At 43.4% G+C, this 18,135-nt stretch overlaps 1 protein-coding gene across 1 annotated transcript in view; it reads right to left on the bottom strand.

Annotated features, from left to right (window-relative positions):
- The window catches only part of ppp2r5a (protein phosphatase 2, regulatory subunit B', alpha isoform), a 60,496-nt gene extending 42,361 nt beyond the window's left edge, over window positions 1-18,135 (bottom strand). The window contains exon 1 of the mRNA XM_084439212.1: window positions 17,626-18,135. Coding sequence (XP_084295338.1) covers window positions 17,626-17,773 — 148 coding nt within the window. The 5' untranslated portion in view covers window positions 17,774-18,135. The remainder of the gene's footprint in view (window positions 1-17,625) is intronic.

The following is an 18,135-nucleotide window of genomic DNA, read 5'->3' as shown; positions in this document are numbered from 1 at the left end:
GTTTACACTTTCACATGTCATCCCTTGGATTACTGTTTTTACTCAATCCATAAATAAACTCAATCAATGAATCAATCTACTACAGTGACCCATTGCAGCAAAGCCTCTCTGTATTACGCAACATTGACCGATGGAGGGGACGGTCACTTAGCAACCAGATACTGTGCAGGCCTTGCAGAGTCTGCATCATCAGGGGTCTATTTACAGTTTCAACCACAAAATATACTGTAATAGTTATTAACAGAGCCGAGGAAATCTTTGAGGTATTTTTACAGCCCTATCTGCTTTTGCTTTTGTTTCAAAATAACTAAAACACGGAGCTTTGGACGACCCAGAACAAGCAAGAGTGAAAAACCTGGGTCTCTGAGCAGATTGTTATGGACCTTATATGGTATTGCAATCTGGCCATGATCAAAATCAATACTGGGAATCAAATGAATCAGTGCTAATGAGAAAAGGACAGCGATGCTGAAGTCTACAGTCTGGTGGGGAGGGGCAGGGTGACTAGAATTTGATGCAACTTCTTTCCATTGTAGTTGCTTGTGAGTTTTGTACATCAGTGGATTGTGTGGCAAGCTGGATGAGCAGATCTCAGGCTGCGTTTGCCTCAGCAGTGTGCAGCAATCTTGAAAGACTGAAGTGGGCAGTCGAAATGTCATGCTTAAAAAAAAAAAGTTATTTCACAAAGATCAGCAGAACAGGCCTTGGCTGAGCAGGGTGGCTGCACACAAGTGGCAATGTGATAGTTGTGATAACTGTGATAACAGAACAAAGCTTCGTCTGTGGCTTTGAATCTAATCATATGAACCAACTGACTAAGCGATGCCCTGGAACTGCCCTATCCTTGTGTAGAAACCATGAAGGCGCAACATGGCGCAGCTGCCCGCTCCTAAACGGCTTGTTCTCTATGCTATGATTGGGAGTTCAAGAGTCAGGGGTGTTGCTAGCAAGCCCATTTGTGGAGCCATAAATGTTAGGATTGTTTGTTACAGTTGCTTCTAGCCATAGCCAAAGACATCAATGCAGAGTTTTTCCTGCATAGAGGGTTTTTTGGCGCCCCCCAAAGAGATTTTAGCCAGAGCCAAAGGAAAATCACCAGTGCCAAAATGCAAAGAAAATTGAGAATAAAAATAGCAATTCAAATCCTCTCCAAATGTGTTTGATAGCTGGTTTCAAGTGCAGCCCATCCCTCTTTCTTGCATTGTCCATGGTTTGGACCATTAGTAATTGAGATAATTAACAGACAGGTTATCAGTATCTTAAACATTTTGTCTTCATATCCATTTTGTGTCATGTCAGGAGATTTCCTGCGACTGTGAAAAATGAGCTCAGTCAGAACAACAGCAAAGAATAAAGGCCTCTATATGCTGATAGGCTACTCGCCATAAAACTGAGGTTTCCCCCCAAAATTGCATGCGTATCACCCCCAAAGACCCATTCTGAGCCAGGAAAAACCCTGCAATTTATTCTGCATCCAATGAATCCTTATTTAGAATCTGCCCAATATAGAGGATAAGGGCTCATGGAAAAATATGATTCTTAAAACAATCCTAAAGAGGGAAACAAAATAACCCTTCACCCTTGAACCTCTCCATCCCAGGCTGCACACCAGACATTTGTACGAGGGCTACTGTATACTACTGTATACTACGGATACTACTTCAATACCAATAAGGGCTACTGTATACTACGGATACTACTTCACCACCGATAAGTGTCCTTACGCTGCTCATCAACATTTCCTAGAATTCCTCATCCAGCGAGACCAAAACAAGCAACAAGAGGGGCGATGCAGGCCAGACGACCTCTGCCTGACTCTCTCTGTGAAGGCCGCCTGGAGATATGCAGCCTGTAGATAGTGCAGCCATGCAGCCTGTAGATATGCAGCCTGTAGATAGTGCAGCCATGCAGCCTGTAGATATGCAGCCTGTAGATAGTGCAGCCATGCAGCCTGTAGATAGTGCAGCCATGCAGCCTGAAGATATGCAGCCTGTAGATATGCAGCCTGTAGATAGTGCGGCCATGCAGCCTGTAGATATGCAGCCTGTAGATATGCAGCCTGTAGATATGCAGCCTGTAGATATGCAGCCTGTAGATAGTGCAGCCATGCAGCCTGTAGATATGCAGCCATGCAGCCTGTAGATATGCAGCCATGCAGCCTGTAGATAGTGCAGCCATGCAGCCTGTAGATAGTGCAGCCATGCAGCCTGTAGATAGTGCAGCCATGCAGCCTGTAGATAGTGCAGCCATGCAGCCTGTAGATAGTGCAGCCATGCAGCCTGTAGATATGCAGCCTGTAGATAGTGCAGCCATGCAGCCTGTAGATAGTGCAGCCATGCAGCCTGTAGATAGTGCAGCCATGCAGCCTGTAGATAGTGCAGCCATGCAGCCTGTAGATTTGCAGCCATGCAGCCTGTAGATATGCAGCCATGCAGCCTGTAGATATGCAGCCATGCAGCCTGTAGATATGCAGCCATGCAGCCTGTAGATATGCAGCCATGCAGCCTGTAGATAGTGTTGCCATGCAGCCTGTAGATATGCAGCCATGCAGCCTGTAGATATGCAGCCATGCAGCCTGTAGATATGCAGCCATGCAGCCTGTAGATATGCAGCCATGCAGCCTGTAGATATGCAGCCATGCAGCCTGTAGATATGCAGCCATGCAGCCTGTAGATATGCAGCCATGCAGCCTGTAGATATGCAGCCATGCAGCCTGTAGATATGCAGCCATGCAGCCTGTAGATAGTGTTGCCATGCAGCCTGTAGATATGCAGCCTGTAGATATGCAGCCATGCAGCCTGTAGATAGTGCAGCCATGCAGCCTGTAGATAGTGCAGCCATGCAGCTGCCCCTTGTTAGTGGACTCGGCCCTCATCAGCCCGCTCCAGTGGGTCCTCTCTGCTCCACAGAACAAGCATCAATCAGCCTCTCGCTTGGGATGGAAAAGCCCAGCTAGAAACACAAGCCTGTTATTTAATACTGAACTCCTGCTGAGACCTTGGACGTGCCCACCCACTAAAAAACTGCATGCGCGCATATACGCACGGACACACAGCAAACCAGAGACGCACCAACCACGCATATACGCACGGACACACCGCAAACCAGAAACGCACCAACCACGCATATACGCACGGACACACCGCAAACCAGAAACGCACCAACCACGCATATACGCACGGACACACCGCAAACCAGAAACGCACCAACCACGCATATACGCACGGACACACCGCAAACCAGAAACGCACCAACCACGCATATACGCACGGACACACAGCAAACCAGAAACGCACCAACCACGCATATACGCACGGACACACCGCAAACCAGAAACGCACCAACCACGCATATACGCACGGACACACCGCAAACCAGAAACGCACCAACCACGCATATACGCACGGACACACCGCAAACCAGAAACGCACCAACCACGCATATACGCACGGACACACCGCAAACCAGAAACGCACCAACCACGCATATACGCACGGACACACCGCAAACCAGAAACGCACCAACCACGCATATACGCACAGACACACCGCAAACCAGAAACGCACCAACCACGCATATACGCACGGACACACAGCAAACCAGAAACGCACCAACCACGCATATACGCACGGACACACCGCAAACCAGAAACGCACCAACCACGCATATACGCACGGACACACCGCAAACCAGAAACGCACCAACCACGCATATACGCACGGACACACAGCAAACCAGAAACGCACACACGGTTGGTATATGGTGATACTTAGACAGTGCAACACACACAGGCATGAGCAAAGTCAGAAATTGCAGATGAGGAGCATGGGTGAGGACATGAGGCCTCCAGAAATGTTCATGATGGGAATTCAAATCTCACTGAATGACAGGCAAAGAACACTGCAGAAGAAAAGGCTGACTCCAGACCAGTTGGTCCAGTCCAGGGTTTCCTCTAGGTTGTTTTTTCCGGGGGGGTGGTAGGCTCCTCGAAACTACTAGTGTTGTTGAGAGGCAGTGTCAGACAGCCTACACAGTGTCCACAGTGTCACCATAGACGCATGCATTAAGGCATTTGTAAACTACATTGACGTATGCAAAAATGTTGGCGATCTAAAAGTCTGCTATTTTGGGCTTTTTGGGTCTTTCAGGAGGGGCGGGAGGTGTCACTGGGGGGCGGGACGCTGGGAAGCACTGAGGCGTAGTTGAGAACAACAAATAGCCAATACAGGCCACATAGTCCAAGTTTTTCTTTTTTCCTTTTTTTTTTTTAATCGAGGTTAAAAAAGTTTTTTTTTTTTAAATCGATTAATCGATTCTGAATAAAATGATTCAGAATCGATTAATGAATCCCAAAATCGATCTTTTATTAAATGAATGAATGAATAAATGAAGGAATGAATAGTTCATTAATTCATTCAATGATTCATTCACTTTTGGAAATCAGTATCGATACCCAGCCCTGGTATTGATGTGTTGCATAACTTGGCAGTCATGTAATTAAGGTTACAGCTAAAAAAAATACAAAAAAAAAATCAATATCGAATCGAGATAATCGATTCTGAACCTTGTGAATTGGAATCGAATCGATTCTTGAAATTCGAATCGATACCCAGCCATATCCAAGACAGATTCAGGGAGCAAAACAAGATGGGGCTTCTTTTCAAAAATGAAACCCACCGATGTAGGAGAACAGACTTGTGATGTAGGAGAGTGACCTGTGATGTAGGAGAACAGACTTGTGATGTAGGAGAGTGACCTGTGATGTAGGAGAACACACTTGTGATGTAGGAGAGTGACCTGTGACCTGTGAGCGGTAATAAAACTGGGAAAGCTCTAAATGAATGTGACTGTTGTATTTGAAGGTTTGAAGGTTTGATTTAACTGTCCAGTGTAAAAAATAGTCCATTGTAAAAATAAAAAACAAGGATTAAATTGCAATAAATCATAGTATCACATTGCAATAATTACAGAATTGCAATACCCACAAAAATCGCTATATACAGTACTGTGCAAGAGTCTTACAAAATTTAGAAAATAATAAATGAAATAAATTTAAAAAAAGAAGCTTGGGAAGCATTTACCACAGGACTACTAAAATGACACAGCAGTGTACCAAAGTGAATTTTGTGTTCTGGGAGGCCACACAAAATACCAACTTCTTTTAAAAACAAAAAAATCACATTTTGGTCCATGATTCTATAACGGTTTTTTAATTCAGTGCCTCAGAGTCTCTTCAGACTGCCCACCATAGACGGCTACTGGGGATTTATATTCTTTAGATATTTGTATTACTTTTTTATATTCGTGTTTATTCCAATGTATATATAGTGTTTACAAGCAAATAAATACTGCCCAGATAAAAAGCTTCAAACATTATTTTCTTTGGTGGCGGCCTAAAACTTTTGCATAGTATTATATATCAAATCGGCACCTCAGTATCGGGATAGTATTGAATTGGGATGTCGCTCCCAATTCCCGTCATTAATATTTTTCCATATTCAATTTAAATGGATAGGTGGCCTTGAGGGAGAGGCCCGTGACAAATATGCTAATGTGAGAGAATATATATCTTTGAAGCTTAAAGGAAAATGCTCGTTTTTGACAACCTGGACCTTATTTACGACATATTATAAGAAGTTTGACTCACCGAGATCACTTTTGTGTTGTTCGGAGGCCTGTAGAAGAAATTTAAAATCCAGCGCGAGCCAGTATATCCATGTAATGGCGTCGGACGGGGCAACGGGAATGCAGTTTCTCAAAATCCATTTTCGGCCGCTAAACGGTTGTTTTCATCAATCAGATTGGATGAATCGACAGTTGAGATTCCTCAACGCGAGCCATTGTTGTTTTGGTTTTCAAACACGGGGTCTTTAGCCTCTGTAATATGATCTTTACACGCCTCTCCCCCACTTGCTCCAGCACGCATGCGCACAGGCCAGCGCGCAGACTGGCTATTCTCCCTCACATTCTCTGCGCTACGATCGGATTGTTGCTGACGAATGACGACGACAATATTCTCGGCACCAACAACGATCGTAGCGCAGAGAATGTGAGCCGGAGAATAGCCAGTCTGCGCGCTGGCCTGTGCGCATGCGTGCTGGAGCAAGTGGGGGAGAGGCGTGTAAAGATCATATTACAGAGGCTAAAGACCCCGTGTTTGAAAACCAAAACAACAATGGCTCGCGTTGAGGAATCTCAACTGTCGATTCATCCAATCTGATTGATGAAAACAACCGTTTAGCGGCCGAAAATGGATTTTGAGAAACTGCATTCCCGTTGCCCCGTCCGACGCCATTACATGGATATACTGGCTCGCGCTGGATTTTAAATTTCTTCTACAGGCCTCCGAACAACACAAAAGTGATCTCGGTGAGTCAAACTTCTTATAATATGTCGTAAATAAGGTCCAGGTTGTCAAAAACGAGCATTTTCCTTTAAGGAAGACTTTACTCAGGTACATACTGTCGGAATACAAGACACAAGCCTCAGCATTGCACCTTACAGAATATTTTAATATCGGAAAGTAAGAGAACAATTGCACCTGTTGTATTTTAGATTGCTATTCTTGCACTTTGCCTTCAGCACTAGATGATGCTCTTAGTCACTTGTTTTAGAAAGGAGATGCACTTGTGAGTTCTGGCCAGTAGTAGAACATTGGCTTTTCCTACGTTAAATGCAATTATTGTAAGTTGCTTTGGATAAAAGCATCTGCTAAATGACTGTAATGTAATTTAAATTGCTTCAGAAAAGCTCTTAGGGACAGGACTTCCCAGCAGGTGATTGGTTGTGAAGAATCTTGTTTTACTGAGGCGCAGCATATCATACATAAAAAGCTCAATATACCTGGCAATAGGAACAAGGATCGGTGGTGAGCGCCCCTCGGTGGTGGGCTCTGGTACATGTGTGACGGACTAACAAACCAACTAATCTAGAGGATATACTTTAGAATACGGTTGAGCAGAGCCACCCAATACAAAATGGCGACGCTGTGAATCAAATGCAAACAGAGTGTCTCAACCGGAACGTGCAGTGAATTACGAGTCATAAAAAAGGGAGTGACTGTGTACAGTAGGTTAAACGTAGGTAATAATACAAGTGACACCACACAACCCCAGACTTACTGATGCTGCTGCTAACTGCTTAACTGGTCTGGTGAGACTCAGATCTGTCTGCTTCACACAGCAGTCTCAAGCTTGCTTAGCGTTCTCACTGAATGATACCGGTGAGCCTGAGGGGGAGCAGTGAGAGAGAGAGGGAGAAGGAATGTGGACCTGCTGCCAGCCATTCTTGACATATTAGTCTCAGACCTCAGTCTAAATCACAGGAACAATACAGGCAAGGACAGAAGAGGAAAGTGTGCAAATGTCACATACTGATGTTTGTGCATTAGCCAAATCTATTCAAGGAACAAGGTATGTAGGTAGGTCGTTACTTAATTGATCCCTGGGGGATAGTCTCGCATAGCCAGACCGATCTCCACACTTTGACTGGACGTGCTGCTATGACCGATGAATGTGAAAGAGTGAGTGTCTTAATGTAATGCTATGTCATCTGTATTGTACTTTGTTTACTTATTATGTTTGTTGTTTTTAATCTGTTACCTGTTTACAGGGACTGCAGATGCAAATTAGCCTAAGGCTAACTCTGGTGCGATGCATCAAATGTTTTTACATTTATGTTTTAATTGCACATGGTCCCTTCCAAAAAAAATTGAAAATGAAACACTTGGAACAGCGCCCCATCATCATTCTGGAGTAGGGGGGGGGGATATTTATATTTGTTTAAACCAATCACCATCACAATCCCTTGGGCGGTGCTAACTAAGCTTATTTTTTTTCAGTGGTGCCCTTGCCAAATTGGGGGATTGAATTTGATTGGTGCTGGAATTGAGCTGAGCCAGTGAGAGGCTTATTCCACAAGTCCTGTGATCCAGACAGCTGTTCCAGCGTCAACAAGCAAGATGCAGCAGTAAACACTGGTTCTGACGGACCAGTCTCTCAATCCCACACCCCTGCCCTGGCTGACACCCCTAAACCACCCCCCCCATGCCTGGACCCTCCCACACCCCTGCCCTGGCTGACACCCCTAAACCACCCCCCCCATGCCTGGACCCTCCCACACCCCTGCCCTGGCTGACACCCCTAAACCACCCCCCCCATGCCTGGACCCTCCCACACCCCTGCCCTGGCTGACACCCCTAAACCACCCCCCCCATGCCTGGACCCTCCCACACCCCTGCCCTGGCTGACACCCCTAAACCACCCCCCCCATGCCTGGACCCTCCCACACCCCTGCCCTGGCTGACACCCCTAAACCACCCCCCCCCCCCCCCCCCATGCCTGGACCCCCCGATACTGATAGACAGGGGAAAGTATAGTAAATTGCCAGTTTGGGAACCTCTGAATGCCTAGCTGAGTACCTAGGACTGGAATGAGGAGCTGTAGCACTGATGACATACTGTAAGGACAAGCCATTACAAGAATTCCAATGCACCTGTACTTGTTACACACGGCTAATAAACTTTTTATTCTATATTCTAAACATGTTGTCCCCCAGAGCTATGATGCAAGTTCCTTTGTGGCAATGAAGAAGCGGAAACATATTTCTTCATGAATATAAATAGGCCTATATGAAATGTTGTGAAATTTAGTGTTATTCATTTTATGTGCATAGAATTGAATTCCGGGAGCTCTAAACCGTGTTTCTGAGTAGAAGGGCCCCAGAGCACTTCCTTTCAACTCTGGAAACCCAGAAAACAGCACAAATGACCCTCACATTGGCAAAAATGCAATGTGCATCAGTCAGTTTTTTTGCTTGCATCCTGACAACATGAAGCAGATGCAGGTGCGCTTATAGCCTCCCGTTTGCAGCTTCTGACCAATGGGTTTCACCCATTTTCTCAACGCTCGCATTGTTCAGAGATCCTCTTTACATTTGAAGCATAAGCTTCCAAGCGCCTATTATACTGTATCATAGCTATTATACCATATCATACCTATTACACCGTATTATACCTATTATACCGTATTATACCTATTATACCGTATCATACCTATTATACCGTATCATACCTATTATACCGTATCATACCTATTACACCGTATTATACCTATTATACCGTATCATACCTATTATACCGTATCATACCTATTATACCGTATCATACCTATTACACCGTATCATACCTATTATACCGTATTATACCTATTATACCGTATCATACCTATTATACCGCATCATACCGATTATACCGTATCATACCGATTATACCGTATCATACCTATTATACCGTATCATACCGATTATACCGTATCATACCTATTATACCGTATCATACCGATTATACCGCATCATACCGATTATACCGCATCATACCGATTATACCGCATCATACCGATTATACCGTATCATACCTATTATACCATATCATACCGATTATTACGTATCATACCCATTATACCGCATCATACCTATTATACCGCATCATACCTATTATACCGCATCATACCGATTATTACATATCATACCCATTATACCGTATCATACCTATTATACCGTATTATACCTATTATACCGTATCATACCTATTATACCGCATCATACCGATTGTACCGTATCATACCTATTATACCGTAAAATACCTATTATACCGTATCATACCTATTATACCGCATCATACCGATTATTACGTATCATACCTATTATACCGTATTATACCTATTATACCGTATCATACCTATTATACCATATCATACCTATTATACCGTATTATACCATTATACCGTATCATACCTATTATACCTATTATACCTATTACACCGCATTATACCTATTATACCGTATCATACCTATTATACCGCATCATACCGATTGTACCGTATCATACCGATTATACCGTATCATACCTATTATACCATATCATACCGATTATTACGTATCATACCTATTATACCGCATCATACCTATTATACCGCATCATACCTATTATACCGTATTATACCATTATACCGTATCATACCTATTATACCTATTATACCTATTACACCGCATTATACCTATTATACCGTATCATACCTATTATACCGCATCATACCGATTGTACCGTATCATACCGATTATACCGTATCATACCTATTATACCATATCATACCGATTATTACGTATCATACCTATTATACCGCATCATACCTATTATACCGCATCATACCTATTATACCGCATCATACCGATTATTACATATCATACCCATTATACCGTATCATACCTATTATACCGTATTATACCTATTATACCGTATCATACCTATTATACCGCATCATACCGATTGTACCGTATCATACCTATTATACCGTAAAATACCTATTATACCGTATCATACCTATTATACCGCATCATACCGATTATTACGTATCATACCTATTATACCGTATTATACCTATTATACCGTATCATACCTATTATACCATATCATACCTATTATACCGTATTATACCATTATACCGTATCATACCTATTATACCTATTACACCGCATTATACCTATTATACCGTATCATACCTATTATACCGCATCATACCGATTGTACCGTATCATACCTATTATACCGTAAAAATACCTATTATACCGTATCATACCTATTATACCGCATCATACCGATTATTACGTATCATACCTATTATACCGTATCATACCTATTATACCGTATTATACCTATTATACCATATCATACCTATTATACCGTATTATATCATTATACCGTATCATACCTATTACACCGCATTATACCTATTATACCGTATCATACCTATTATACCGTATCATACCTATTATACCGCATCATACCGATTATTACGTATCATACCTATTATACCGTATCATACCTATTATACCGTATCATACCTATTATACCATATCATACCTATTATACCGTATTATATCATTATACCGTATCATACCTATTATACCTATTACACCGCATTATACCTATTATACCGTATCATACCTATTATACCGTATTATACCTATTATACCTATTACACCGTATTATACCGCATTATACCCATTATACCGTATTATATACCTATTATACCGTATCATACCTATTATACCGTATTATGCTTATTATATCGGCCGTCACTCATACCAGAGCCCTCTATACGGGTCGACCGCCACAATTCATGTTTCCCTTCTTCAAGTAGCCTTCAATGTACGCTTTGCACATAAAAAATAGCAGCAAAAGGTTAGTCTGTTGGGCCTCTGCTGAGTAGACTGTCTACCTTCTACATCCAGCGTTCAGAGCGTGAGGTCAAGTAGCTCTCTTGGTGCTTGTTCTAAATGTTGAGACCTTGGCGGTCAACTCTACAACTGATCCCCAGAGACATTACTTCTTCACAGTTCAACATGTAATGTGACCTACACTGTAGCCATACTCTTCTGTTATCTATCCAATATGATCAATAACAAAATAAAAGGTTATCTGATCTATGTGTTGAAATATATTTATATATAACGACTATGAGCCTCGAGAATCGTAACATTTAGAACATTGCACCAAGAGCTACTACACACCTCAAGCTCTGAACTGTGCGGATTTCGAAAGTAGATAAGACATTTGCCTTTGTGTAATGTCCAAGCGTTCGCAGCTAAATGAAAGGATTCGGTGCAGTATGATACGTAACCTCTGTTCTGACTATTGTGTTACATTCTCCCTGCCCTCATAAGGTTTATTTTGGGCTTAACTTTAGTTGCGTGTGTGTTAATCCTGCCGGTCCCTCAGGGACTCCAGAGCAGAGGTCCTCTACTCCTGATACATCTATAGAGAGACTCTGGGACACTTGAGAATGTGTTTCTGTTTCTGAGAACGAGGCCAGGGTCCTATGCTTAGATATCCCTGTCCACACCGTGCAGAAAAACTTCAGCGAGTGACACGATGACTGCAGACAGTAGTGAAATCTTACACCAGGTGAAAGGGTAGCACATCGCAAAACACATTCAGGCCCATCTTTATTAGGACTTGTGTACCTGTGGCGTTATCCCACATACAGTATTGTATGCATTTCCTACTGGTAGAGACAGATAAGAGCCTCTGCACACACAAGCTGTGTGTCTATTAATAGAATCAACTTCTGGAGTCCAAGTTATCCTTTAGACTGAGAGGGTGGATATCCTTTAAAACCAAGACAGACTGGTAAACAACACGTTCTGTGAGTTCCCCACAGCAGAAACACTCGATGCAAATAAGTCAGTGTGCATTTTTTTTTTTTTTGAGAACAAAGCAAATCCACTGAGCTATATGAAAGGTGGCTGCACCTCCTTTGATATCTGAAAAACATCTTAATTGATTCCCATTCTGCCGGCACACACAATGGAAACAGGTCGCACAATGCAGTCTGTCAATTAATTGGTGAAGCTGTCATGCGAGACTAGTGGGGTATTTAACAGGATGTCAGCTGACTTTGAACATAGGGATTTCTAGACATGACACTGAATCACAAGCTAGGTTTTTTGTTTGCATTGCCTAGTGTTTGAAAACGAACCTATTTATTGACACAACAGTCAAAATACAATTGTTTGTCTAGTATGGTTTGATGAGGTGTCTGATGTTGTAAAATCCACCCCACAACATGTATATCAATCCACCCCACAACATGTATATCAATCCACCCCACACCATGTATATCAATCTTAAATTAAGTGCTATCTTTGGGAAATCTCAGATGTGTCTTTCTGGCCTCAAAAAAAAACAAACTTACCTCTCAGGGTTTCTGGCTGCCATAGCAACACTGTCGGTCTCCGAGTGAGTCATCATTTCAGTGTCGATCACACAACAGCGTCTATAAACAGTCTATAAACAGTCTATAAACACGCCAGTAGCATCGCCACTGCAGGAAGAACAAGCATCCATACAACTGCACTCGCAGGGCCTGATGCATTATGGGCCATCCTCCTCTCTGACCAATAATTACACATTTATGATTATGGCTTTCACAACCACACCACCTCCGTGCTCCTGCCTGCAGACACTGAACAGCTGATTATCCATCTTTGGGTCAGGGAAAAACAAACATGATATGAAGTCATGTCACCGTAAAGCAAAAACACAGAACACTATATCATTATGCCAGTAGTCAATGAGTGACGAGCAGATATCTAGCCAATTCTTTTAATTCTCTTCAATGTAGGCTGATATATAAATCGTACGCCGATAACCAAACATTTCTTTCCATTTATTTATTTTGTATTTATTCAATCTGGTTGATCTCATTAAAATAAAAAAAATAATAAAAAAAATAGAGACCTAGGCAAGAAATGCAGCACGAAATTCAGAAAAGCTGCAACATCTAACATAAAAGCAACAATTACTAAATAGAATATACAACTAAAACATAAATGAACACATTGGAAACCTCCTCAGTTTGGCAATTCCATATGAATCTCCCCGCTGTCCTGGAACTGCAGAGTGCAGACACACAGCCAAGCCTCTGCCACAGCTAGAGCAGGATAATTATGCATATATATATATATATATATACACATAACCAAGAGGAAAGAGGCCTCGCTCCCCATTAGGAGAATATGGATTTAACACAAATCCAAACGGGCAGTTGGTAGGCTCAGGCCCTACATCGCCACACCACGGGAATTTCTATGTGAATAAGTCAGGAATCGACCGGAGGACTTTTCAATGGAATGAGAGCGTGCGACAGCAATCCTCTGGGGTGCCACTGGAACTGTGACCCAATCATGGGAACCACAGATGTGGCTTTCAGGAGGCGAATGATCACAGCGCAGAGAGCAGCATAGGGCTCCACACCTGAGCCACTAAAACAAGACCAGGCCAGCCTGGCGTAGGCTCGCGGGGTACAGTATTACATACAGCTGCTCTTTTGATCCTTCTAGACAAATTCCATTGCCTGCCCTATGTATTTCTCGTTAGGTGAGGAAGTAAGTAGACCGAGGCCTTGTCCACATGTACGCGGGTATTTTTAAAACTGGGGTTTTTCGTCCTTCATTCTTAAAAAAAAACACATGAAAACACAAGAACACGCTGCCTAGGCCGTCGCTGGCTCTTTCTGTTCAATGGCGCCATGGGAACAAGACTGCAACACGCACATCAAATAGGCTGCTTGCTGTCACATTGACTTTCAGACTTCTGCTCCACTCTAATTTTGGTTTTAAGCCCTTTAATAGCCGGGAGAGGAACACAAGAGGAACAGCATTCTGGTAACTGAGCAGGAGTCGTGTGGTTGAGTCCACGTGGTTCATGTTAACAGAAGGTAACAGCGATGTAAAAACAAGCCCAAAACTGGTTTTCCTGTCCACATGACAACACTGAAAGTGGAGTTTTTAAAAATGTTCACCCTTGATGGAGTTTTCAAAAAGTTTCAGTGACCTAGAACGCCGTTTGCAGCTGCCCGGAAGGCCAAACCACATAGAAAAATGCCCAGTTTCAAAAATACCTGTGTTCATGTGGACAAGGCCCAAGACACAGTGTCTTATCTGGACATCTGCACATATTTTATGTTAAATAGAAGTGGGAAAGTTCATTAGACATGTGTGTTCACTAACTGCCTATTGTGTATAGCTAGCGAGCGATTATATTTTATTTACTTTTCTCGTTGAGAACGGATCGTCAGAGTAGGAATAAGTGAATAGTGATGGCAACTAAAAATCTATTTAGGCAAAAGAAAAGAACTATGAGTGCTTCTTTCCATTAAAAGTGTAATGTTGATTGATTCACAAGCCCCAAGCCCTAGCTAGCTAGCGTTATCGGCGCCGTTTTGCACTTCACAAAATCAACCACTTGTTACGAGCTAGCTTCTAGAGAAGTGTTTAGGAAACATCTGTAAATAGCTAGTTAACCAGGTAGCTAGCTATCGCTCTTCCCACCAAGTCACCAGTCAGCTTGGCACTCGAGTGAGGGGCCACTGTTACAAGTTATACACAATTGAGTTATCATGCTTGTCAGTGCTAGCTAGTTTGAAAGCTAGTTAGCTAACACTAGCCTAGCCACCTAAGGAGCCAAGATAACGCACTTTCACTTTTCAGAACAGGCAGCCGGGCTATCTAGCGCCATGTTAGCTATACATAGCTAGCTGCTCAAATTGTCAATCAAATTGCGTTATGCATCGCTAGTTTACTTTGGCTAGCTAATGTTACTTTAGCGTTGTTGGCTGATAGATATTAACCAGCTAGATGGCTCGCCTCTCTCTCGAATTGTTGGCCAGGCATGCAGTCAGCAGTCAGCACACGTGTGGTTAACAAAGAGCCCCAGAGAGCACTAGAGCCCATTTGCAACAATAAGATATTTGTAATTCTACTGCTTGATAGGCTCCGCCCATTAGGCAAAAACAAACCCACAATTACCCAGAGTTACCTGCAAAATGGTGCCCAAGCCAAAATTGGCTATATTACAGCTCAGTAAAAAAACATGGACAATCTAATAGTGGTAGAAGGTAGGTCTATGTAGTTACTGACCAAATGCAACTGTTCAATGTACAAAATCCTCAGTCTATCATTACAGTTCCCCTTAATGCTAAATGATATGAGTCAAAGAGCGTAGAGAGCCCAATTAGGCTGCATCAGCCAACTCAACAGAAAGAGAGTGACATGTACTAGTATCCAAAATGCTTTTGTTCACAGTACACTACCTTGTTTCCGTACAATATTAATTAATACTGCCTCCAGTTCTTTCCTTATGCAACACTAGCGGAACACGGACACCAAACTCATCTGTGGGCCGCCTCCCACAAGTGCTCCCTGCGCCTCCTAAGAACGAACGTCAAAAGACCTCTATGCACACACCTGTCACTGGACTAGCTTCCCAACCCCCACAACCACTCACACACCACATGTGCGCACACACACGCACACACTCGCGCTCCTCCACACAACCCTCAACAGTGATTCAGACTCACTGACTGCATTATCGTCACCTGAAGCTGAACCCGTCTGCCATGTCATTAATAACCCCCCCCCCCCATGCACAGGGGCAAGATTGAGAGCGTAGGCTCTCTCCTCACACTGCCATATTGTTAAGACCATAAAGCCAGATGGCACGTGGAAAATAGCTTTCACCCTCCGTCTCATCCCTTACTGTCATGTAACTAGGTGATATCCCAATAAACGTTCATTCTGAGAGGACAGTGGCCAAATACAAAACCAAACAGTGATTAAAAGTACTGAGCAAAACAAACCTTCCCACAAGCAGCAGTTAATATAAGGTTGAGCTTCCCCTGGTTATTTCAACATCATTTCAACATAGGCCACAGTAGCTTGGCCACAGTGGCTTGTCTGAACTTGACTAATCTGTTAATGAGAGCAAGCTGAGTTTCGACTGACAGTCATACCACAGAACGGAGGATGACACGCACCTTAAAAGGTTAAAACAAGCACAGTTTGTCAGTCTTAAAAAGACAATGACAGATTTGACAGAAAGATTTGATTCCTGAATAGAATACATTAATACTACATTTCCAGAATACATCAATACTACATTTCCAGAGGCATGCTTCTGCATCACAATATTCTTTACTGAATCAATCACAGTGCACACGCACATTCGCTGGCTGGTTGCCACCTCCTATTGGTCCCTTGGTATGGGTTAGAAGAGCTTTATCATCTGGTCAACTATTCTCTCATCAGGAATAATTAACAGTGGATGAGTGAGTAATCTAACGACACCCCAGGCCGTCCCACTGGATCCTGATGTCAGTTCTTTAGGGTCGCGTGTGTGTGGCTGTTCTATCCATTGCCCCACTGGTGGCCGAGATCACCAGTCCCCTCTCAAACACACAAAAACACATGCTGGTAAGGCTATGCACACACACACACACATACACACACACACACACACACATATACGACAGATGCGCCTCTATGGGAGCCAATAGGATAATAACCCAGCTCCTGACCTTGAAAAGTGCAGTTGACTAAGGGAAACCGGACTCGATGCGTTACTCAAAACCTGGGAATCGGGAAATGTGACCTAGACTCCAACACTCAAACTAGTAGAAAAGGCTACTAGCTAGTAAGATCGTTCTCAATGTTGCAGTTTAATGTAAATTAAACAACTTATCTGGGACTAAGCCCACGGAGGATACCTGTAACTTTGCAACTAGTCTGTCTTCTCACAGCCAAGCATGTACAGGAAAAGTGATTTCAGTGTAACGTTGACCATTCTCCCTGTGAGCTTATTGTAAAGCTGTTTTCCTGTAGTCTCTATAGGAAATACTGTGATCAACTGTAGACGGTGACATGCAGCAGACCAACGCACAGAAATTACACGCTTTTCTTTCCACGAGTGTTATCTGAAAGATGACCGCAGGCGTGGGCCTACTAGTTCAACCAGTTCCATGTAATCACTGTTAGCGACATTAAACACATCTGAGCGCAAATACAGCTGCCACTTAAACATGTATTCCTCATTTACAAGAGAGCTACCGAAATAAGTCCACAGCTGGATTCTCAAAGACATTGTGATTATCAACCGAGAGCAGTTTAATGTCTGTGTTTGGGTAGTTTCATATAATCTATGATTAAATCACTTTACTGTTAGTGAAGAATTTAATAATATTAATATAAACACACGACGGAACCGCCTTATACAAACACAATCCCTCTTACCTTTGAGTTGGGGCAAGGGTGCCAGCTCCAGCAGGGCGCTCTGGGTGCGGAACTGGGAAGACCCTTGAGATCTCTTCTGTTTCTGGGCCTTCCTCATAGACTTGCGAGTGAACCCGTCCACTTTCTCGGACGCAGAGATAGCAGACATTTTGATGCATCAACAATTAAAAATATCTCTGGCTAGTACACCCTAGTTAGGAGGGGGTTTTCTCAGGTGTGCATCAGAATGTTCTTCCAAGTTAAAACAGCTGAGCAGCAGCAGAGCTCGTCGAGGCTCCCGGTGCTTGTCCGGTCCACCGGTCGGTCGGTGGGTCGGTCCCTAGTCAGACTCCCCAGCCCGGTCGGTCGGTCGGTGGATCCGGTCGGTCGGTCGGTAGGTCCCTAGTCAGACTCCCCAGCCCGGTCGGTCGGTCGGTGGATCCGGTCGGTCGGTCGGTAGGTCCCTAGTCAGACTCCCCAGCCCGGTCGGTCGGTCGGTGGATCCGGTCGGTCGGTCGGTAGGTCCCTAGT

The sequence above is a fragment of the Borostomias antarcticus genome (assembly GCF_949987555.1).
Source record: "Borostomias antarcticus genome assembly, chromosome: 6".
NCBI lineage: Eukaryota > Metazoa > Chordata > Actinopteri > Stomiiformes > Stomiidae > Borostomias > Borostomias antarcticus.
This window is presented reverse-complemented; position numbering and strand designations above follow the sequence as displayed.